The sequence below is a fragment of the Tympanuchus pallidicinctus genome, unplaced genomic scaffold (genome assembly GCF_026119805.1).
Source record: "Tympanuchus pallidicinctus isolate F22 unplaced genomic scaffold, pur_lepc_1.0 scaffold11, whole genome shotgun sequence".
In the NCBI taxonomy this organism is placed as follows: domain Eukaryota; kingdom Metazoa; phylum Chordata; class Aves; order Galliformes; family Phasianidae; genus Tympanuchus; species Tympanuchus pallidicinctus.
This window is the reverse complement of record NW_026294627.1, coordinates 549,014-571,679: the sequence shown is the minus strand read 5'-3', so window position 1 is coordinate 571,679 and position 22,666 is coordinate 549,014. Positions and strand designations below refer to the sequence as shown.

General features: G+C 42.2%; 1 protein-coding gene and 1 long non-coding RNA gene across 3 annotated transcripts in view; both read left to right on the top strand.

Moving 5' to 3' along the window:
- Nucleotides 1–1,390: 1,390 nt before the first annotated feature.
- On the top strand, nucleotides 1,391–12,866 carry THAP12 (THAP domain containing 12). Of its 2 annotated transcripts, XM_052671139.1 has the most exons (5): nucleotides 1,391–1,543; nucleotides 7,097–7,217; nucleotides 8,635–8,742; nucleotides 9,700–9,736; nucleotides 10,013–12,866. In XM_052671139.1, exons 1-5 carry the CDS (start codon nucleotides 1,455–1,457, stop codon nucleotides 11,959–11,961), a joined length of 2,304 nt encoding a protein of 767 aa, XP_052527099.1. In that variant the 5' UTR covers nucleotides 1,391–1,454; the 3' UTR covers nucleotides 11,962–12,866. The 2 variants fall into 2 exon arrangements, with proteins under 2 accessions (XP_052527099.1, XP_052527100.1); XM_052671140.1 differs by lacking the exons at nucleotides 1,391–1,543; nucleotides 7,097–7,217 and adding an exon at nucleotides 9,501–9,568 and having other exon boundaries at nucleotides 8,645–8,742.
- Nucleotides 12,867–13,669: 803 nt separating this feature from the next.
- The window catches only part of LOC128074886 (uncharacterized), a 40,326-nt gene continuing 31,329 nt past the window's right edge, over nucleotides 13,670–22,666 (top strand). The window contains exons 1-3 of the long non-coding RNA XR_008203498.1: nucleotides 13,670–15,780; nucleotides 18,367–19,967; nucleotides 20,248–20,380. This is a non-coding gene — a long non-coding RNA (uncharacterized LOC128074886). The remainder of the gene's footprint in view (nucleotides 15,781–18,366; nucleotides 19,968–20,247; nucleotides 20,381–22,666) is intronic.

The window sequence follows — 22,666 nt, the reverse complement described above, 5'->3', positions numbered from 1 at the left end:
ATTCTGGTAAAGAATTAACATCACATAAACTCATGCTATTTTATTAGTCCAAATGAGATGTACTTTGAGATTCGCAGTTTGAAGGGCACTTGTTAATAAGGCTTCCTTATTTAACAGACAATTCTTCGCACACCAAATAAAAAAAAGGTGGAAAAGTTTTAAGCCCATCCAAAAGGAACCAAATGATTTTTTAAAAAAAAACTTAATAAACTGGTTTGAAATACTTTGCTTATTTCTTTAGCTTATGCTCCCAAAATCCCATCACATTTATCTGTCAGAATGCTGTGTGTCTTCAAAACTCTATAAGAGATGTCCATAGCAAAGGAGAACTACTGCATTTTAACAACTCTTGCTGGACATCATATATGCTTTTCAGAATGGCTGTGCTTTCTCTCACTATGAGCAGAACATATTTCATATCTGAGCCTTTCCTCTATCCTCTTAACTTTTCAGATTTTTACTCTGTTGTTTTTTTTTTTTTTTTTTTTTTCCAAACTCAATTCTGTTTTTGCCAATGAGAGAGATGAAGTCTTCAGAGCAGGTACGCTCCATGTTTCGATTACTTTCCAACACTCAATGCCCAGCTCTTGGTTTGTCTCAATATTCATTCAGTCTGCGCTACTGCCTTCCTGAAGAGCCAAACAGAATACACAAAAGAAAAAGGTTATGGCTTTATTCTGTAACTGAGGCTTGTTTTCAGGTTAAATATACTCAGTATGACACAGATGTTATTTAAATGGGCTGTACAATTCATACTATCACTTTGGTGATCTTAGTAAGATCTTAAAGTTGTGTCTATGAGGTAAACGCTTCTCCTCAATGCACAACTCTTTCTACCATGAAATAAAGGATCTTAGCCCTTTGTTCTTCTGCTTCACGTACTTTCTCCTTTGCTCACGCACTCTCACAACGGAAACTGTGGAGATTCAGGTTCCTGGCACTACTAATTTGAACACTAATGAACAATTTATTAATGGCTTATTTCCTCCCTGCATACTGCCAACCTCACATACCCTCGGGAGAAAAGGCGGAAAACACTATGCCCCCCCCCCCCCCCATCCCACTCCCAGCTCTGCGCATGCGCCACGCTCCCTGCGGCTGCCTCACTACGCAGGCGCGCCGCCCTCCCGCGCTCTCCCTACGACGGGAAGCCAGAGGGGCCCGCCGGCAGCCCGCATGCGCACCGCTCATCCGGGCTCCACATGGCGCATGCACACTGAGAGCGGCCGGGCCCGGTGCACTGTGGGAAGGAGGCGGCCCTTGCTCCCGGCGGAGGGTGGCGGTGAATCCTCCCGGCCGCTCACAGCAGTGTGGAGCCGCTTCCCCCCCCCTACCCCTCCTCCCTCCCTCCCCCCCGGCCGCCTCCTCCTCCTCCTCCTCCTCCCCACATCCCCCCCTCCCCCCCCCCGCGGCTCGGCGGATTTAAAGGGGCAGCCCCACCGATCCGGGGGGCCATGCCGAACTTCTGCGCGGCCCCCAACTGCACCCGCAAGAGCACGCAGTCTGACCTGGCCTTCTTCCGCTTTCCCCGGGACCCGGTCAGGTGAGAGCCCAGATCGGGAAAGACAACCGGGGAGCGGCGGGAAGGAGGGAGCGGGCACCGGGCCTCGCTTCTCCCCTCGCATCCTGGCCTGACACCCCGGCTGGGAGGCGGCTCGCTCCCTCCCTCCTCCTTTTTTCCGTGCTCCTCCTCACCTAGGCGGGAAGACTCCGCTGTCAGGAGCCGCCCGCTTCTCCTCCTGGCGGCGGCCGCCCGCTCTGTGGTGCCCGAGGGGCGGGGCTCTGCGGGACCCTCCGGCCCGCGGCGGGAGGCGGGAGCGCTGCTGCGCATGCGTCGAGGCGGCCGTTCGCTGCTCCCGCTGCACCCCTGCGTGTGGGGGTTGTGTTTGTGAGGAGTGGGGGGAGGTTGAATGTAAGAGGAATGTGAGGGAGGGCGTGCCTGCCTCTGAACGGCACTGTGAGAGGGTGCTAGGGTGTGAGGGAGTGAAGGGTTGCTTGACTCTGAGGATGCCTTGCTTTGACAGGTGTCCCGTGCTCATCAATAGCCCATTCCATGCCAAGTGGTGCTTAGAGAGGTTTTGAAGTGTCCTCCCTCAAAACCCGTCTGGATGCCACGCTGTAGGGGGCTCTGCTGGGGCAGGGTTGGGTTCGGAGGACCCTGGAGTGTCTCCAGTCTCAGCCATTTCATAAATGGCAGAATGGCTCAATGCCCAGACAATTGAATGGATAAAGAATTGGATGGATGGTCGCAATCAGCCCTGCAGAGAAGTACCTGGGGGTCCTGATGGATGAAAAACATAACATGAGCTAGCAGTGTGCTCTTGCTCGTTGGAAAGCAAATGGAATCCTGGGCTCCATCAGAAGAGGGGTGGCCAGCAGGGACAGGGAGGTGATTGTCCCCCTCTACTCTGCTTTTGTGGAGCCCCATTTGCTGTACTGTGTCCAACTCTGGAGCTCCCAGTACAAGAAAGACAGGGAGCTGTTGGAGAGGGTCCAGAGGAGAGCCACAAAGGCGATCAGGGGACTGGAGCATCTCCCCTATTAAGATAGGCTGAGGGAGCTGGGCTCGTTCAGGCCTGGAGAAAAGAAGGTTGAGTAGTGACCTCTTTGCAGCCTTTCAGTACCTAAAGAGAGACTACAAACAGGAGGGGAATCAATTCTTTGAAAGGGTAGATAACTGCAGGACAAGGGGAAATGTTTTGAAGATGAGGGAGGGAGGATTTAGGTTGGATGTCAGGGCAAAATTCTTTACAGAGAGAGTGGTGAGGTGCTGGAACAGCTGCCCAGAGAGGCTGTGATACCCCATCCATCCCTGGAGATGTTCAAGGCTGGATTGGATGGGGCCCTGGGCAGCTTGGTCTAGTATTAAATGAGGAGGTTGGTTGCAGGGGGGTTGCAGCTTCATGATCCTTGAGGTCCCTTCCAACCCTGGCCATTCTGTGATTCTGTGAAGTGAAAGGTTGTGAATGGCTCTGTGTCCCAATTGAAGTTGGTCATGGAGTGATGTCCTCCAAGGGTCTGGCTTGGGACCAGTGACATTCAACATCTTTGTCAGTGATATAGATGACGGGTTTGAGTGCACCCTCAGAATGTTTGCTGATGACACCAAGCTGAGTGGTGCAGTTGACACAACAGAAGGAAAGGACCTGGATGGACGTAAAAAGTAGGCCCACATGAACCAAGCAAGGTTCAGCAATGCGAACTGCAAGGTGTTGCATTTGAGTCTGGACAGTCCTGTATAGGCATACAGGCTAGGAGAAGAACTCATTGAGAGCAGCCCTGCAGAGAACATAGGAATCCTGGTGGATGACAGGTCGTCCATGAGCCAGCAGTGTACTCTTGTGGCCAAGAGGGCTAACAGTACCCTGGGTCACATTAAACTGAGTGTGATTTGCAGCCCTGGAGGCCAACCATACCCAGGGCTGAATCAAAAGAGGGCTGGCAACAGAGCAAGGGAGGTCATTGTCTCTCTTGACTCTGCACTCGTGAGGCCCCATCTGGAGTACTGCATCCAGAGACTTGCAACCTTTGTGACAAGCAGCTGTCAGTGAGTTGGTGATCAATGGTAGAGCATCCTAAGCAACAGCAGAAGTGGTGAGGTATTCAAGTTCCAAATTCCAAGCAGAATCTGTGCGCTGGTAAAGCAATAGTTGCATGAGTTGATTTAGGCCGTGGAAAGTGCAGTGAGAAGTAAGACGTATTTAGATGTAGAAATCAACCTGTCAGTTTCACTTCTGTCCCACTGTAGATCATGGTGCAGATTCTCCTGGAAGCTGTGCTAAGGCACGTGGAAGGCTGGGAGGTGATACAGAATAACTGGCTTGGCTCCTCTAAGGGCAGATCCTGCCTGACCAATTTTGTGGTCTTTTATGATGGTCTAGCTGTGACAATGGACAAGGGAAGAGCCACTGATGTCATCTATCTGGACTTCAGTAAGGCCTTTGACACAGTCCCCCATAACATCCTTCTCTCCAAGTTGGAAAGATATGGATCTGATACATGGACTGTTTGATGGACAGTTGCTGGTTGCAAGATCAGTGGTGGTCAGTGGCTTAAAATGGTGGTGAGAACCAGTGCTTTTTAACATTTCCATCGGTGACATCAACAGTGGGATCGAGTGCACCCTTAGCAGTTGGCGGGTGACACCAAGCTGTGTGGTACAGTCAACATGTCCAAGGGATGGGATGCTGTCCAGAGAGATCTGAGCAGTCTAAGCAGTGAGCCCAGGAGAACCTCACGAGGTTCAATAAGTCCAATTGCAAATCTGCACGTGGTTTGTGGCAACCCTTGCTATCTGTGCAAGCTGGGAAATGTAAGGATGGAGCACAGCCCTGCTGAAAAGACCTAGGAATACTGGCAGATGGCAGCTGGACATGAGCCAGTGTGTTCTCACAACCCAGAAAGCCTACTGTATCCTGGGTTGTATCTAATGCAGTGTCAGCAGGGCAAGGAGGTGATCCTGTGCCTTTGTTCTGTGCTGTAAGACCTCACCTGGAGTACTGTGACCTGATGTGGAGTCCTCAGTACAGGAGAGACATGGAGCTGGTAGAGCATACCCAGAGGAGGGCCACAAAAATGATCCAAGGGATGGAACACCTCTCCCGTGAGGACAGGCTGAGAGAGCTGGGGCTGTGCAGCCTGGAGGCTCCAGGGAGAGCAGCCTGTCAATATCTAAAGGGGGGCTGTAAGAAAGAAGGGAACAGGCTCTTTCACGGGAATAGGACAAAGGGAGATGATTTTGTATTAAAGAAGGGCAGATTAAGGTTGGATATAAGGAAGAATTTCTGCAAAATTGGGTTTTGGTGCTGTCTGAGCTTCAGGCATAATTTGTAAGGAATCCTTGCTGGAAAATCTGAATGTTGTCAAGTTACTCAAAACTGGTCAATACATGATAGTTTAATACATGATAGAGCTATGAGATATGGTTTAGTAGCTTGTGGTACTAATAGGAATGAAAGGGTTGGACTAGATGATCTTGCAGGTCGTTTCCAACCTTTTGATTCTGTGATTCTGTGTGATTCTGTTTATTGTGTAAAGAAAATACCTTCTTCAGTTCATAACTTCTGAATTGAAAGGAGCTTTGGTTTAATGTTTGCCATTGTAGCATGTCGGAAAGAAGTCCAGAAATGTGCAGTTAATGGAATTATAAACTAAAACTGAAATACTTAAAACTTCTTAATGTATTTACTATCAGCCATCGTTTGTGGAAGCTTAAAGGTCTTTTGGAAAAAATGTGTGTCAGCTAGTGAGTTGAACAGCATAAATTAATGTTTGCAAAAAGAGTTGCCCATGGAATTGAATCTCAGTTATGGTTGTAGGAATGGCTTACTTGTGAGTCAGTAACTGATGACAGTCAGTTATTACTCTTAACATTTACCATCTCCCTTTAGTTGTGTGGCACCTGACAAAATATCAACACTCCAGTCTTTGCCACTGAAGTTCCATAGATGCCTAGGGCTCCAGTTACAGATCTTATGCTCCGGTGGGTGAAGAGCTTGGTGCCACAAACTCAGGCTCTTTGTGCCAAGATCATTTACTCAGGAGTTGATTTCAGCACAGAAGGTGGCAGCCACAGCTGCCTTTATGTAACCAGGGGAGAAAACAAGAAAGGAGAGGAGGATTTGGTAATTTTATCTTTGTGCAACTCTTTTTCCCAGTATGGCTCTTCTGAGAAGCTTGTGGTGCCTTTTGATATTGCTGAAGAATCTGATATGGTGCCTACCTTCTACTAGTATGTACTTGTTTTCTGGATGGCAGCAACGTTGGAGATAGAGGGGTTTGGGCTGACTTTGCTTTGACAGCTGTATGCCATCTCTGACGTATGTGCTGTATATATGTGCTGTATATGTGCCATTGCTGCCACCAGTTTGTTCCTGTGTTTGCTAGGAGGTGATTCAGAGGAGCTATCATAAAGCAGGAGGTTTTGACTTTGCTCTGTGGTGGTCTTCCTCAGCCACCCTGAGTCAGTGGAGAAAAGCATGTAAGGTCAGGCTCTTGTTCTGACCACCCCTCTGGACTGAAGCATTCTCCATTCACTATCAGGAGTCTCATCAGCCTTTGTGACAGCCAGTATGATTGCCCTTAATTGTTTGGTAATTAGAGCACCTGCTTAGGAAGTATTAGAGCTGAACTGAATATGGTCTGCATGTTAAAGTTCTCCAATGTAAAAAAGCCTATTTATGCTGTGTGGTTAAAGGAAGAGCGTTCTGCTGTGTTGCCAAAAGACTGAGCAAGAGAAGTGTTTTTATTTTAATAAAAGATGTTATCTGTGAATCTATGAGAATTATCTATTAGAAATGATTCCTGTTTTACGGTTCTTGTTGCTGCTGTTATTTTTTTGTTCCAAGTGCCAATTAAAAAAACAAGGAGAGAGAGAAATCTAAGTTGAAAAGCTGAGAAGTATGTAACAAAGTGATGTGTTGTAAAAGAAGTCATTGAGAATGAAAGTTCCTTCTCATTTTTACTGTAAGATTACTGTGATAGCATTGTGATTCTTGGTAATGTAGCTGTTTTTGGCTTTCTTCAGTTAGTTTGGGGAGGGTTTTGGCCTAGGAGAGGTAGGAGCTTGTGTAACCTCATTACACAGATAGAATTATCAATAATAAACCTTCTGTCAGATTACAGTAACGTTTGTTACTGTTTGTGGTGAGTCTGTGGTGCCTCAAGGTGCACGTCCATTACAGCAGTGTTCCTTTGGAGAATTGTCTTTGTGGGACTTGTTCTTATTTTGAACTTCTAAATACTGAGATATTAATGACTGCTGGAATCTTCTTAACTTACATATATGATTTACTGAGCAAATGAAATAGTAGATGAGTTTTACTGGATGCTCTATGCTGTTCAAATGCAGTTGCATCGACCCCATCGGGGGAAGTACAAGCTGACTAAGTTACATCAGTTATTGGTAGTAGTGACTGCCTGGGTGATACTGAATGGTAAGCAAATGGATAAAAGCAGATTTTTGAAAGATCTTTTGATTCTTTACAGCCTTTCGTGAAGGGCAGGGCTCACTGCAAACTGGTTATGAGCCAAGCTTGAAACTGTAGGGCATTTAGTTTAAACTTAAAACTAGCTAACATTTTCTGCTTACATGCAGGTGTCAAAGATGGGTAGAGAACTGTCGAAGGGCAGATTTAGAAGATAAAACTCCAGATCAACTCAACAAGCACTACAGACTGTGCGCTAAGCATTTTGAGACCTCGATGATATGTAGAAGTGTGAGTAAAACCAAGCATTTGTTTATTGCACCTTGCAGAACGTGATTAAGATTCTTTTTAATCAGATTGCTGCATTTAATCTTTGATCTCCTGTTGTTGTGGCCCGGGGTACTGTACAGACTTGCAGATGTCTGTACTGGCAAAGGATGAGGTGGAAGCAAGCAGTTTGGGATAAGAAATGCAGAACTGCTTCTGCTGGCTTAATGATTGTGTAGCTCTGGTCTTCACTGCAGTTCTTTCCTCGTTCAAAACTGTTCATTTTGTTTACTGTCACTATGTATTACAACATTAATTACGTTTACTGGGTGCAAGAATATATGTTTGCATACCTCTAATTATTGAAGATCAATAGTGTGCTGTTAGTGAAGTGTGTACATCGTGCAGTTCAGTTCAGTTGCCCTCAGCTGTGGCCAAGAGGTTTAACCATTCTGTGTATCCATCAGGCTTTTGGTTCCTGCTATTTTTTATCCAGTGAAAATCATGGTACTGTTTCCTATTAGCATGAGGAATCGAAGGCTATTACTTCATTAAGATGATGCTGATTTTTTTTTTAACAGCTTACTTAGCAGTAGGAAATGATAGATTTGTGGCTTTGTACCAAATTTTGATTTCTAGACTGAAATAGGCAGAGTTGGTCTTCTCATTATATAGAATAATTAAAACATGTAGGTCAGACTGAGTTCCTAGTGGTAGTACACATGACAGGGTCTTTGTTTAGCCAGCATCCCAGAAACGAAACAGAAAATGCCCACTGGAAGTAATTCTGGATCTGCAATGAAGCTTCATGAAACTGTTAGAAATCTTCGGTCCAGTGGCATGTCCAAACATGGTCAGTTAAAGGTCTGTTCTTGATGGAAACAGTTCGATTTAGACAATGTATATTTGCATATACTGTGAACTTAAATTTCTATTTAAAACATTTTAACTGCTGGAAACATTTATATGATCATCTGGAAGCCTTCCTCTTCTTCATCTGACAAATGTGCTTTCCTTCAGGATGGCCAAACTGTTTTCTTTCTGATGCGTCAGTGTCTGTAACATCCAGAAAATTTATTAAAAAATAATCATAATATTCAAATAACTTAAAATTGCTGCACCAGGGATCTGTGATGTGAAGATAAAGGGGTGGAAAAAGTGGTTATACTTATTTTCTTAAACATCTCTTCTCATTTTCAGTCTTCTTGAAAATGGGTGTTGCATAGTAGAACTATATGTCTGTTCTGATGCATCAGAAAGTGAACATAATTAACTGGAAAAAAAATCTTTGTACAGAACCAACAGAAATTCATAGATGATGCTCATTGTACACACAACACAAAACCCACAACATTTCAGAGGCTGTGCTTTTTTTCCTCCCCAAAATTTCAGAGGCTATGCTTGCTTCCCAGAGACAACACTAATCTGGATGTCTTTACAGAGCCCTTACAGAACAGTTTTAAGAGATAATGCTGTGCCAACTATATTTGATCTTACAAGTCATCTGAACAATCCCCACAGCAGACATAGAAAACGGATAAAAGAGCTGGTAAGTTTGTAAAGTAAGTTTGATTTGGCTTTGCTTTAATGTTAGAATTATGAAAACAAGTAAGTTCATGTGAAATTTAATATGAAATGTCTAATGATTAGCACTTGGGTGTTTTCAGTTTCTGTACTGCTATTTGAGTATAATGTTACTGATTGTAAGTTAAAATCTAAATGTTACACTGAAGTTTTATCTACCAGAAGTTTAATGGGATAATCTGGAAAACAAGAGCTGATTGTGTCTTGCAAGGGAAGTGTGTTGCTTCCTCTTACTTGTCATTGCAGTGCTAACTGGAAAACACCTTACAGCTGCAGCCCTGCAAATCTTGCTCTGTGTTGACTGTTTCTGTTTATCTGAGTCACTTCTGCAGCTCAGACATCCTTCAGAGCTCTACAAATACAATCTAGGTGTAAAAGCAAGGTCAGGCAATTTCTTGTGGAACTGTAACTTGTCAATGGCTGTTTTGGGACACTTTGTGTCTTTAGGTCTCTGTGGATTTAGGTAACTGAAAATTAAGATGAATTTAACTCTTAAACTGTGTTTATACATCAGAACCACAGACAGATGCATTTGATAAGTGTTTATTAACTGAAACGTAGAAAATAATGGAAGGCTACTGCTATCAGTATGTGTTTGTAGTAAAATGGAATTCTTTGATGTAATTGATTTACTCATAATTGTAAAATGCAGATTGAACAATCTCCTGATGTATGTATGGGAACCTTAGCAGTAGTAGCAAACCATTCTTCTGCACTTAATAGATATGTGTTGTGACAGCAATAAACTACCTGAAGAACCTCCTTCTCTTAGACCTTCTAGCATGTTTTTGGTAGGTATTAACACTCTAAAAATGGTCTCATCTGCAATATTTGCATCTGACCTTGATATATTTCAGTATTTTAAAGGGATCATGTGGTAGACAATAACATCAGTATATCATTTTTTATTTTTTTTTTTAAGAGTGAAGATGAAATAAGAACACTGAAGCAGCAAAAGAGTAAGTGGACAAAATAATGAGTTCATAAAAACATTGTTTACTAAGGCTGATAAGAAACTGTAGGGCACATAAGTGTAGATTTATTTATTTGTTCAGGAGGGTAATTTAGTTGCTGCTTGATTCAGATAGTTCAGCTCATTGCAATGTAGTCAGTCACTTTAAAACTGGAAAGATTCTTCTCTGGATTCCAGTAGCTTAAAGGTAATATGGATAGTAGGGGAAAGCAAATGTTATATTTTAGTTGTCTTAACACTTACAATATTTTGTATTTTGTAGTTAATGAAGCTTTTGAACGAGAACAGGCAACTCAAGAACAGAATGAAAGCAGTGCACAAAATGCTGTCTCAGAGGAAGGTGGGGAGCAGCAAGAGGAGAAATCTGTTCCTTTAACTCTAGAAGAAAGGGAAAACAAGGATTACCTTAAGTCATTGTTTGAAATTCTGATCCTCATGGGTAAACAAAATATTCCCTTGGATAGCCATAATGCGGATGAGCTTCCAGAAGGTATTTTTACTTCAGATAACTTTCAGGCTCTGCTGGAATATAGAATCAATGCTGGAGATGAAGTTCTGAGGAAACGATTTGAGATGACTGCAGTCAATCTTGAGTATTGTTCGAAAACGCAGCAGAAACAAATGCTTGAGATCTGTGAGAGCTGCATTAGAGAAGAAACATTGAGAGAAGTAAGAGACTCGCACTTCTTCTCTATTGTCACTGATGAAGTAGTAGACATAGCAGGAGAGGAACATTTGCCAGTCTTGGTGAGATTTGTTGATGATTCTCATAATCTGAGAGAAGAATTCATAGGATTTTTACCTTATGAGGCTGACCCTGAAATATTAGCTGTTAAGTTCCATACGACTATTACTGAAAAATGGGGTCTGAACATGGAATACTGTCGGGGTCAAGCCTACATCGTCTCCAGTGGGTTTGCTTCTAAAATGAAAGTTGTGGCTACAAGACTCTTGGAGAAGTATCCACAAGCTGTGTATACTCTGTGTTCCTCTTGTGCCTTAAATGTATGGTTGGCAAAGTCAGTTCCTGTTGTTGGTGTTTCCACGGCCCTAGGAACGATCGAAGAAGTTCGCTGTCTTTTTAGTCGATCTCCACAGTTACTGGTGGAACTGGACAATACAATTTCTGCTCTTTTTCAGAACAACGAGGAGAAAGGTAATGAGCTGAAGGAGATCTGCCGTTCTCAGTGGACAGGCAGGCATGATACTTTTGAGGTTTTGGTGGATCTCATGCAAGCTTTGGTACTGTGTTTGGACGCAGTAAGCAACGATTCCACTGTCAGGTGGAACAACTTCATTGCTGGTCGAGCATTTGTACTTTCAAGTGCATTAACAGATTTTGACTTCATTGTCACTATTGTAATTCTGAAAAATGTTCTGTCTTTTACGAGAGCATTTGGAAAAAATCTCCAGGGACAAACATCAGATGTATTCTTTGCAGCTAGCAGCTTAACGGCGGTGTTGCATTCTCTGAATGAAGTGATGGAGAATATTGAAGTTTATCATGAATTTTGGTTTGAGGAAGCAACAAACTTGGCTGCAAAACTGGATGTACAAATTAAACTCCCTGGAAAATTCCGCAGGTCTCAACAGGGTAACTTGGACGCTGAGTTAACGTCGGAAAATTATTACAAGGAAATTCTTAGTGTCCCTACAGTGGAACATATAATTCAAGAATTAAAAGATATATTCTCAGAACAGCATTTAAAAGCTCTGAAGTGTTTATCTTTAGTGCCCTCAGTCATGGGTCAGCTCAAATTCAATACGTCTGAGGAGCATCATGCTGACATGTACAAAAATGACTTACCTAATCCGGACACGCTTTCTGCTGAGCTTCATTGTTGGAGAATCAAGTGGAAGCACAGAGGAAAGGATATTGAACTTCCAGCTACTATTTATGAAGCACTTCACTTGCCAGACATAAAGTATTTCCCTAATGTATATGCATTGCTTAAAGTCTTGTGCATTCTTCCAGTGATGAAAGTGGAGAATGAAAAATACGAAATAGGACGAAAGCGCTTAAAGGCGTACCTGAAAAACACCGTGACAGAGCAAAGGTCAAGCAATCTAGCTTTGCTGAACATAAACATTGATATAAAACATGACTTAGACTTAATGGTGGACACCTACATTAAACTCTATCCAGGTAAAGTGGAATTTCAAGCAGACTTTCTTCCCTCGAACAACTCTGAAGTAACAGAGAGCGCTTAATTTTTTTTTTTAAGACTGATTAAACAGCTTTTTGCTATTTAACTTGCAATGGGGGGGGGGAAAAAGACTTGGAAATCTGAAATAAATAATCACCACAATTGTATTTCCATTTTTAGGTCTCAGATTTAAGAAGCTGTGGTCAATAACCCACGTTATGTTTTGTTAGTCTGTATTAAATATACTATGTGAACAACAACAAGTCTGAAAATAAGCCCATGTTCTTTGCAGAGGTGCTTGCTGTATCTGATTGACTTAACTGGGTGCTTGCTTGCTGCATCTTGAAAAAAGTACGTTGTGATGATTGTAGATCTGATGGGGCTGTTACAATATTTGCTCATGAAATAGGTTAAGAAAAAACTGAAAGTGTTAAAAAGGGTATAATCCATTTCTGTTCTGTTACTTAAAATTTGACTTCATGCTTTTTGAATTTGTCTTTGGCTGATGCCCATTCAGTTGGCATTTTGGAGAATGAATTCAGCAGTTGCACAGGCCTCATGGTGTGGACTGTTCTTGGTGTGAAGTGAATGTTGGTGGTACAGAGATACGTTTAAGGTTTCACTGGAAGAGTCAACCTCTTTAATCTTCTGACTGTTTACATTCCTTTGTGTGAGACACACAACTTTAGGCTTTTAACAAGCATGGTAGGAGTACTGAAATTCCCTAAGGACTCTAAAAAAATTAACACTTATTCCAGTACAATATAAGTCTGTTTGACAAAAAAAAAAGAAAAAAAAAAAAGTGAGTCTTATTGTCTGTTTACTTGTGAACTCACCCAGGAAAAATTAAAATAAGAGTTCGTTGTTTGTCTAGAAGTAAGATTGAAAATATTGCTGTTATTTTTGGCAAGAATGAAACATTTTTGTACAGTTTATTGCAATTTAAAATAAAATGTGAATTGCTTTTTACACGGTATTGAATTTATTGGTAAAGCGGTGCCTCTTTGAGAATGTGTATACTTGTGTAAGGTACCTTTTAGTTTGGTCGTCTTTGTTTTGTTTTGTGATCCTAGTGAGTCACCTTGTCTTAAGACACAGAAAGAACTGTGTAGTAACGTGTGATCTGTATGTTCTGCTGGAGCTTTTCTAAAGCGTTTTGAAACAGTTTTAACACAGCGTTCTTAATTGTGGAAGTTCTGTCTAACTGAAGCAGTGGCAGGTGGAAATAGCTTTAACTTGAATGACTGAAAAGTTTTGTAGCTTTCCCATGCACGCCAGTTGTTTAACTTACAGTTGTGCTTCTATGTATTTTCTTTCCAGTGGAGGAAAACCCCCAGCAACAGAAAATTGAATGACTGTAGAGACAGTGATAAATACAACTCCCATTGTGACCACAGGCAAGCAACAAATTTGGAAAAAAACCCTACAACACTTTAGTTCTAGTAAACCTAGTTATTAAAATGGTTATGTATATCTTTAATGTTTTCAGGAGCTTTTATTTACATTGATGTAGCTAAGAATTGCTTTTAAAAGTGTTATCATTTCTTTTGCTGCTGTTTCTATCTGATATCTGGCATGCTTTCCTGTTCATGCAGTTGTCTCAGCTAGAAAATGTAATAACCTGTAATAGCTTGTTCTTTTTCTGAAAAGGATATATGAAAAAAAAAAAAAAAAAGTTAGAAATCAGACAGAAAATGGTTGTTTAACATCTGAATTACAATCTTAATGATGGGGGGGAAGAAAGGACAAGGGTTAGGGGGAAAATGCTTTTCTATCCTGGGAATGTTTGTCTCTTCTAGTAAACACGGTGATGTGAGGTGAGCCTTGTACCAGTCCTCTATCAGGAATGCTTTAAGAAGGAATAAAAAAAGGTGCAGCAAAGTGACTTACTCCAATTGTTGGAATCCTCACTGCACAGCAGACTGGTTGAGCTCCCTGAGTCTTTTGGCAGCAGGCAAGGTTTAATGCCTTGTGAAGCAAATTGGTTCCACCTAACTTCTGTTTCTGAGCTGTAATAACAATTGCAGGCTCATTTGCTATCTAAAGAAGCTGTCTAGGTACATCAGAGGGCTGCTACTTTTTGTCTTTTCATTTCTGATGAGACAGAGACCACAAAAATTGCACTTCAGCTGGTAAGATCTGTTGCTTGAGTATAGGCATACGTGCATAGTTAGCCATGGAAAACTGATCCCTAGTTCCATGTGATTGACCAAAAGTGCCGAAGATTCTTTCTGACTATGTAAATAGGATCTTTTTGACTGATGTACAGAGACAAATGGGAGAAGAGAAATGCAGTAAAACACCCATTAGCTACTGAAATGTCTTCTGGAGCCAAACTGTGATTAGCTTTGCTAATTAGTTGGCTCCAAGTGCTTTGATTGGTTGCTGTGCTTGATCATCGCATGGCCTTTCACAGCAATGCCTGGATTGTAATCAATCAAAAGCTCCCTACTAAGGCTATTTGAATTGTTCCTTTGCTGCAGAATACCTTGCTTCTTTTTGATGTCAGCGCATCACTTGAGAACCTGTAGCAGGAGGTCTGAACGGTGGCTTTGCAATATCTGTAGGAGCAGAGAAATAACAGGTGGCAATGGTAGGTAGCCCTCTGATGTAAGGACTGTGTGGAAGAAACCATTTCCTGAAAATACAGTGGCTTCCATCTGCTGGAAGTGCAGATTGGAGACAGCTGGAGGAGAATCCAATGATACAATATCAAAGAGAATATTACTGCTAGAGCAGGCCGGAGATTGATAGAGAAGTAACTGAAACTGAGAGTAATACTGAGGATAAGCTTTGGTTCCATTTTTTAACAGACTTTTGAGACAGGGGGAATTGTCAAATAACCTATCATTACAGATCAGTACAGGACAGTATGTGTTTCCAAGGTGCAACTGAGGTATTTGCCTGGCTTTGACCTGCCTTTTTGGAATACTGTATGTAACAAAGCAGTATGTTTTCCTCAATTGATGGTATTTTGTGTAAATAGTGCTTGTCTTAAGCATATACAAACTCTTGCCTTTTCCCATGCACAAAGTTTTTGTTAGAATGTTCTGTTGCTCCTTTCAAAAGTAGCATGTAGCTTCCTATCTCCTGTAGTGCTTTTTCTGTCTGGCTATAGAAATGTTTTAACAGCTTGTCTGGCTGCCAAAGTTCTGCTGTAAAGAAGTAAAGGACCAGAACCACTTAATGATTCTGGGTGCAACTATCATGTTCCCCATGCACTCCGTTTATGTGAAACACTGCAAATCTCAGAGTTGCCAGAAACATCCAAATTAATCTGAAAGGATGAAAATAAATCTCTTTACTGGATCTGTTCCAGGCAGCAGTTCCTAATATAGAATAACAATAGGTGTTATCCCAAAGTAGGCTTAATATTCAATAATTTCCAGACCTCTAATGTTCTCCTGTTTCCCTAAGGGAAAAAAAAAAGTCTTACGAAGAATCATTTCTACATATGTGTAAGCAGTGAGGCATCAGCAAAAAATAGAATTGGGAATTGCAGATAGTTCTACAGCAGTTTCAAAATACGTGTGTGCTTATTATATGCTGCCCTTACTTTGCAAAATTTTGTTGTGTTCCATAACACTGTAATTGTACACTTTGTTATTGCCATAGGTTTTCTTTTTTCCTATTTATTTTCATGTAGCAAAGCAGTCTTTTCATAAAACCTTAGTTCTGCGTCTTTTCTGTTTTAGCCTGCATTATAGTTACCCCTGGGAGTGTCTTTGAAGGCAAGGCAGGTACTTGTACAATTTATTCAGTGATACTGAGGATCAGGAGCAGTGCCCTGGTGACAGAACAGGACCTTTGCAGTTCCCTGCTCCTTTTTTGCAGTGTCCTAAAGTTAGACATCATCAAGCAAACAGTCTTTGTGACTACCCAGGTAATCTTACTATAAATCTTGATGCTTTTGTGTTGCAGTTTTGGCTGAAGTTTTGCTTAAGATTCCCAGCTGCTCTGTATAAGTGTTAACTGGCATCAAAATCTTAGGAAAAACAACTTAGTTTCCCAATTGTAGATCTTGAGGTACAGACAAAAGGTGGCTTTTACCAGGTCATCATGTCCTCCAGCTTCACCTGCACACTGTCTACTTCAAGCATTCATGACCACATCTTCCACCAGCAGGAACTCTGTAACAAAGCATCTGTAGGCACAATGAAGGTTCCTTATTTCATGTTGTGAGCCTGCAAGCATCCCTTACAGGCAATGGTTAGAAAGTAGAGGCATATGACAGCTCCAGCTCTACTGAAAGATAATGAGCAACAGTGATTTACATTTTAAAATTTGAGATCCCCATGAATGCCCAGAATCTGCTAATATTTGCAGGTGTTCTGTGGCATTTTTCACTGTGAGGTGGCTACTGAGTCTCCAGTCATCTGTGACAATTGACAGTTGAAGCTTGAACTGGAAAAGTGCCTTTATTTTCTTACTGTTGGAAGAGCATCTAGAAGGTCTACTCAGCAAGATGATAACTCTGACATGGCTCAAGAACTGCAGTGGGATTTTCTTGTAGGTGAATTCTGGCAACTAAAAGACTTCAGTTTTTTACTGTCAACAGGATGTGGTGTTTGAGGGGAAGAACTGAATGCCAGAGCCTTGCTGTTTTGTCTCCTTTTATCCCTTTCATTTCTAGCACTGAGGAATTTCAAGCTTTGTGGCTGGTTCCTAGTGAAGCAGCAAGATGCTTCTGTACAATGTATAGAAATACCTGGTATTTATTGTACCAATTCTGAAGAAGCAGGTGGAAATTTCTTGACCATTCCTTCATTCAGTCCTCAGATTCACTGAAGCAGAGGGCATCCTTAGCATCCACCACCACAGGAAATGCCTGCTCCTCCTGAATGCAGTGCTGCCAGGTGTGAAAAAAGCTGTGAATAACCTGCAGCAGTGATGCTGGTCATCCCAACAAAAGCTGATGAAGACTCCTAAGCTCTTTCCTGAAGTTTGTGAGATGGAGATTGGCTGCTTCTTGTTGTATAGTTGAACAAGAACAATTTACCAGTAATGTAGATGGAGAACTTGTTTTGCTCATGTCTTAAGGATCCTTGGAACAGTTGCTAACCACCTGCTTAATATCAGCCTTTGGATTTGAAGTATTTAGTGAAGTATCTTTCATGGCAGGTCCAGCAAGCACTGGATAAGTGAGAGTAGATAGTAATAATGAGTGTATCATACCTGTGTTCCTATGAAAGTGCAAAGTGAAAATAAGAAGATATCATACACAAGCTGCACTGCATGGTAGCTGGGACTCCACTCGCAATCTCAGGTCCTCAGTCCACCTCCAAGGGAATGTAATCATTGTCCTTAGAGCAGGCTACAGAGGGATGGTACATGCAAGTGCCTGGTGCTTCTCACAGAAGCAGGCCAGTTCCTTACTCTTGGCTTGTGCATACTGCACTTTTTGTGTGTGTGGTTTTTGTTTTTTTTTTATGGATAAGAATGGGTGGCACCAATACAAGGTCAGCTGTATTTCACTGTGAGTCTTAATCTCCACTTTTCCACAGCACGACTTCATTGCCTGGTGTAGACATGTTTGGTAGAATATGCTCCTTGTAATGCATGACTCAGTGTAAATTTTTATACTGCATCTCTCAATTCTAGCATCCAGATGCTTGTAGGTTAAGTTGTGTCCAGGAACTGTCAGCACCTCTTTAGATCAATTGTCTGAAGGTAGATTTCTTCTGCTTACCTTCTGTTGTGTTGGCTGTGTCTCTTTGGGAAGGGCTGGTTTCCACTTACGGGTCTCATCAATCGCTAAAACTCTTCTCCAAATGATCAGCATTGACCAATGGATTGGCCTACGTGGTAGGATGCTGAATTTAGCAATGGGGAGTGAGAAAAAAGCCAGGTTTGGGGAACAGGACAGTATGCAACTTGCCTTAAGGTTCCAGGCAGAACTGATTCGTTATCTTTTCTTTCACAGTCACGTCTGGTGGAAAAAGGCTGGCTTTGGCTGCTTGAAGCCTGTTTGCAGTGCTCTCCAAATCCTGGAGCAGATGATTGCCTAGCAAAGCTATATTGAGAAGAATTAAGGAAGAGCTCTTGGATGAAGTGGGCAGGCCTGTAGGACTTCCTTAGGGAGACCTGGGAATAGAAAAGATTGGAGTATGAGTTGGCTGAACCTCTTCTTTGGTTATTTGGTCAAACTTCCAATCTTGAGCCTCTCAGATAGCAACTTGAGGCAGTGATTAACATAGTGATGGATGGGAACACATCACAAGGGTGAAAAGAGAGAAGACACATTTGCAAGATCCTCTTGCATCCTGCCAGGCAAATGTACTTGGTACATCCTTAGTGCTTTCATTTTTCTTTACGCCATCTTTACATTTATCACATTTGGGAGATAGAGATGGCAAATAGTAACTGCTTGCTGAGAGCTCTGTTTTGTGTCTTCAAAGATTTGGTTGTTTGTTTTTTGTTTGTTTTATGGTTTTTACAGCTTTCTCTCTTCTCTCCCTATACCTGGAAGAACAGCAAGGCACAATTCCCCCTGATCCAGGATGCCTGAAGAGCAGTAGCATGAGCAACCACAGAAGACTGTGTTTGCAGGGAATAAAGAATGAGAAAGGGGCCACAGCTAAACAGGCAGCGCCTTCAGGAAAGAGAAGCTGCTTGGGAAACAGTCTGCAGTCCTTATAGAAAGAAAATTCCCTAGCATGAAGGGAGATGGACTGGTGATGCTGGTGGCGGTGATGCTGGTGATGGAGGAAGGATGTTGGTGAGCTACCGGGAAGGAGGAAGAATTGGTTTGGAGAGTGTGGAGAACACAAGAAGGTTTGTGAAGTTCTTGAGAGAGGGCATGGGTTGTTTGGTGTGTGTTGCTGTGAGCCTGTGTGCATCTTAGAAGTAAGCACAGATGGTTTCTTGACCTCACCATCCCCATCCGCCAGCCTGTAGATCAGAGCTGTGCTGGAGAGCTTTGTACTGCTGACACAAAGTGTGTTGGAGGCAGGATGATGCTGCTGGAGAAGTTAAGCCCATGTGTGTTCCTGTAGACCCACCATTGTGCAGCCAGCTGAAGTTACCTTTGACCTAAACTGAGAGACTTAACAAATAGAAGGTGAATCATCTGTTTCATTAAATCAGAGGCCGCTTCAAGCACTGCAGCCCAATTATGCCACATGTTGCACATAGCCTGAAAAGTGTTGGTGCAGAAATAGGATCCATGTGGGCAGATCCTTAATGGGGAACACATCTTGCTGAAGAACGGCCTCAGATATCTGCCTGCACAGATCAGGTTAACAGGATTCAAACCTCAACTCGTAATTTATAGTGTTGAGCAGCCCTCAAGAGGAGGGAACAATCTGTAGGAGGTACAGCATGAAGTGGACAGTACAGTGATGTGCATTTCCCCTCCAACAAGCAAGGCTTGCTGCCTTTGCTTTGGTGTAAGGCTGTGTGCACCAGGAATAAGCAAGAATATCAAGGTCTGGCCTGGATTCCTCTCTTGAGGAAAGAGACAGATGATATCATTGTTGGAGTTGTTTGGACATCACAAAGGTACTTACTGAAATGAGAAAAATATGGTTTCAATTCATTTTGTAATAATAATAACATAACAGAATGCTATGAGGGCCAGGAACCTCACTGAGAAAAGAACCTTTGCATCCTGAAGAACTTTGCCAAATGAATAAGCATTTGTAAGTCACTTTTTAATTCATTTTTTGTATGTATACATATGTATATAACATATGCAAAGCCAGATGTAAAGAAGTTCCTTGCTTGTCTTGCTGACATCAGCCTTCTTGTCCAGCTATGATGAAGAAGCAATCCCATGGTGAAGTGCACACAGCTCATTCCTGCAAGACTTTGCACTACTCACAGCTTCTCCTGAACCCTGCACCCTAAGATCCAAGCAGAAAATAACGAGCAAAATATTAGCAAAATCCATGAGTCTGAATCACCAGTTTAGTCTTCATTCTGACTGAAGAGATGAAGTGAACATTGGCTTTAAATTTTCAAGTACAGCCAGCTAAGCTACACCTTCCAAACATTGTGCATAAGGCAGGGGGTATCCTGTTCAATGTCAGAAGAGATGGCAGAAAGCTTGGAGGAATTACTGCTTGGCAGGTGAGCTAAGCTCTCTGCATTTTGCTGTTATAAACTTTAACCCCCTAAGTGTCTCATCATTGCAGAAGATGTGTTTATTGAGAAACCTGTGGCTTCAATGTGGTTTGTTAGCCTATGTAAAAGCACCCTTCTGCATTACTATAAAAGCTGGATTTGGAAAGTGCTAGTTATATATATACAGAGTTCAGGTATTCCTGTATTTTCTAGACTGTTTCTCACTGTAACAGAGGGACAAATGAACAGATTCACAACTCTAATCCTGTGTCTTTGCACATTTCAGGCAAGAGAAAAGAACGAGAGCCCAAATGCAACTGGCCAGCTGGGAGCACACTGCTGCTCCTGCAAAGTTCTTCAAGGAGAAATGCTGACACAGCCATTTCCAGCACTATTTGCTGCTGCAAGGAATACTTAAGGTACTGCATGCCTTGCTGCTTCGTGGTTCTTCACGTTTCACTGCTGTTCTTTTCTCCCAGCACTGATCTCTGAATAATTGTAAAGGGGACAGGTCTCTCTAGGGCCAGGTGCAAATTTCTACCCTGGTATGATGTATGGTTTTACACCTAAAGGCTTTCTTTTAAAAGTGAGTGTTGCTGCATGCCTCTACTTAAGATTTCTCAACTGGATATGCATTGAAAGGCTACTGTTTTTAGACAGCATTCAACACCGTCTGTGGAAAGGAGCTTGAAAACAGTGTCAGGGTGGGCATTCACAGTTCAAGGCATTGAAAAGCACAGGTTTCAGAAATCTTGGTCTAGGAAGAAAGTTCAGCATCTGGGTAGATTGCTGGGTCTGTGTTTGTTTTGCTACCTTGGTATTGTAATGCATTCCCCAGGTGGCTTTCAGGAGATAGTGTAACAAAATCTTTCCAACCAATTCTAAAGTCTGCGTTTTTTGATATGTCCTCCCACCTTTTTAATTACGGTTTTGAGAACCCCACTGGATTCCATTCCATGAGCTAGTACATATAAATATTACTTTTCTACTTTACTCCATTTATTTTCCCCTTCCCAAATGTAGCCCAACAGTCCTTCATACTTTTTGTCTGCAAAGTTGCATGCTTCTTCCAGTTTGCGCTGGTCATCGCTTCTATCTTTACTGAATTCTTTTATTCTAACTATGATATATTTGCAAGCGATATGTAAATTTTGGTGCAAAGATATTTTCCTTCATAGAAGATCTATTTATTATTTCTTTATGGTCAGTAGAAGCAATGTTAAGAACTGATGATACATAGGCACACTTCTTGGATGTACTGGGATGTGGCTTGTTAGTAGGAACAGAGATGAAAAAGCAGCTGAGTCTCCAACAAATGGTATCCTAAGGAAAAAAAAAAAAGGATTTGGGACATTGATAGGAAGTGAACCAAAAACTGCAACAAAACTCCCTTGTTCAGGTGCTGTTGTGTCTCTCTCCACAGCAACAACATTCAGCCCTGTCAGAGCAAGTCTGGCAGTTGACTGTAGTTGTTGTGTAGCTGGGAATTGTGCTGCTGTTGAAAACTGTGTATTCTAGTGCTGCCTTTCAGTGTGTGCTATTAACTCCTTTCACCTTGGCTCTGTGAGATGCTATAAGCTTCCTGAAAGAGGCAGACATTGAATTCTGCTCGTTTTCAGCACTTGGATGTACTCTCATCGCTTCCCAGTTCCTGCAAATTCCATTTAGATTTACCCTCTGCTGTGAATACAGAAATCAGCCCTTTGTATAAGATTATCAGTACAATCCTAAATAGCATAAACCCCCAAGGGATGCTTTACACACTGACTATAGCAACTTGTATATTCCAGATTCACTTGGAACAGTTAATTATCTTGCTCTGCTTTTTCTTGTGTTGACCACTTTGTTGTTTGTAACAGTAACTGCTGTTTAAATTGAAGACTTAGCAAGCCTTCACAAACAACCAAAACACTGCTACATTTCTCTGCTTCTTTGCTCAAAGATCAAGAACACCCGAAGATTTTGCAGAGTATTGCCCACTGTAGTCAAATGAAGAGCACGCTTAGAGGAGGGTGTTGCAGCAATGAGGGTTAGTAATTGGATCACATGGATCCACACACTTTGCTGCTTGCACTTCTTTATTTTCTCCACACTGACCCTCAACTTTGAAAGTATTGATTTGTGTCATGTTCCACTGTGCCTAAATCACAACTTGCACTACATGTGTCCTGCTGTGCTGTGCAGGTCTCTGGTTGCTGCGGGCACACTTTGCCCTGTTCTCTGCCCTGCTGCAAGCATGGGAAGCAGGAAGCTGCAAGTGATGCCAGCGCTGCTGATTAGCTGGGGACTTAGGTGAACTCATTTTGTATACAAAAAGCCATGTAGATATATCCATGGGTAGTCATATGACTTCAATGACTAGAATATTTTCTGTGTCATTCACCTAATTTAGAATCCCTGTTATATAAGGCCCAATCATCAGATATGTTGTTATGACCTGCATCTAGCTACACAAAATATTTTCAGTGAATTTCCCAAAGCTCTGACAAGTGCTATAAAACAAAGTCTCTTGTCCAGTAGACTTATAGTTATGGCACAATGAGAGACAGTGGAAATAAGACAAACGAAGCATCAACAGGACAAGAGGTAGTGGCCACAAGTTGTGCCAGGAGAGGGTGAGGTTGGATATTAGAAAAATTTCTTTTCTGAGAGAGAGGTAATGCATTGGCACAGGCTGCCCAGGGAGGTGGTGAAGTCACCTTCCA

What these genes read in the sequence shown, in the direction of transcription:
- THAP12 (XM_052671139.1), top strand. Translation starts at nt 1,455, where the DNA reads ATGCCGAACTTCTGCGCGGCCCCCAACTGCACCCGCAAGAGCACGCAG. An exon ending in TTTCCCCGGGACCCGGTCAG is followed by an intron (nt 1,544 to 7,096) that starts GTGAGAGCCCAG and finishes GCTTACATGCAG; the next exon opens with GTGTCAAAGATGGGTAGAGA. An exon ending in GAAAACGGATAAAAGAGCTG is followed by an intron (nt 8,743 to 9,699) that starts GTAAGTTTGTAA and finishes TTTTTTTTTAAG; the next exon opens with AGTGAAGATGAAATAAGAAC.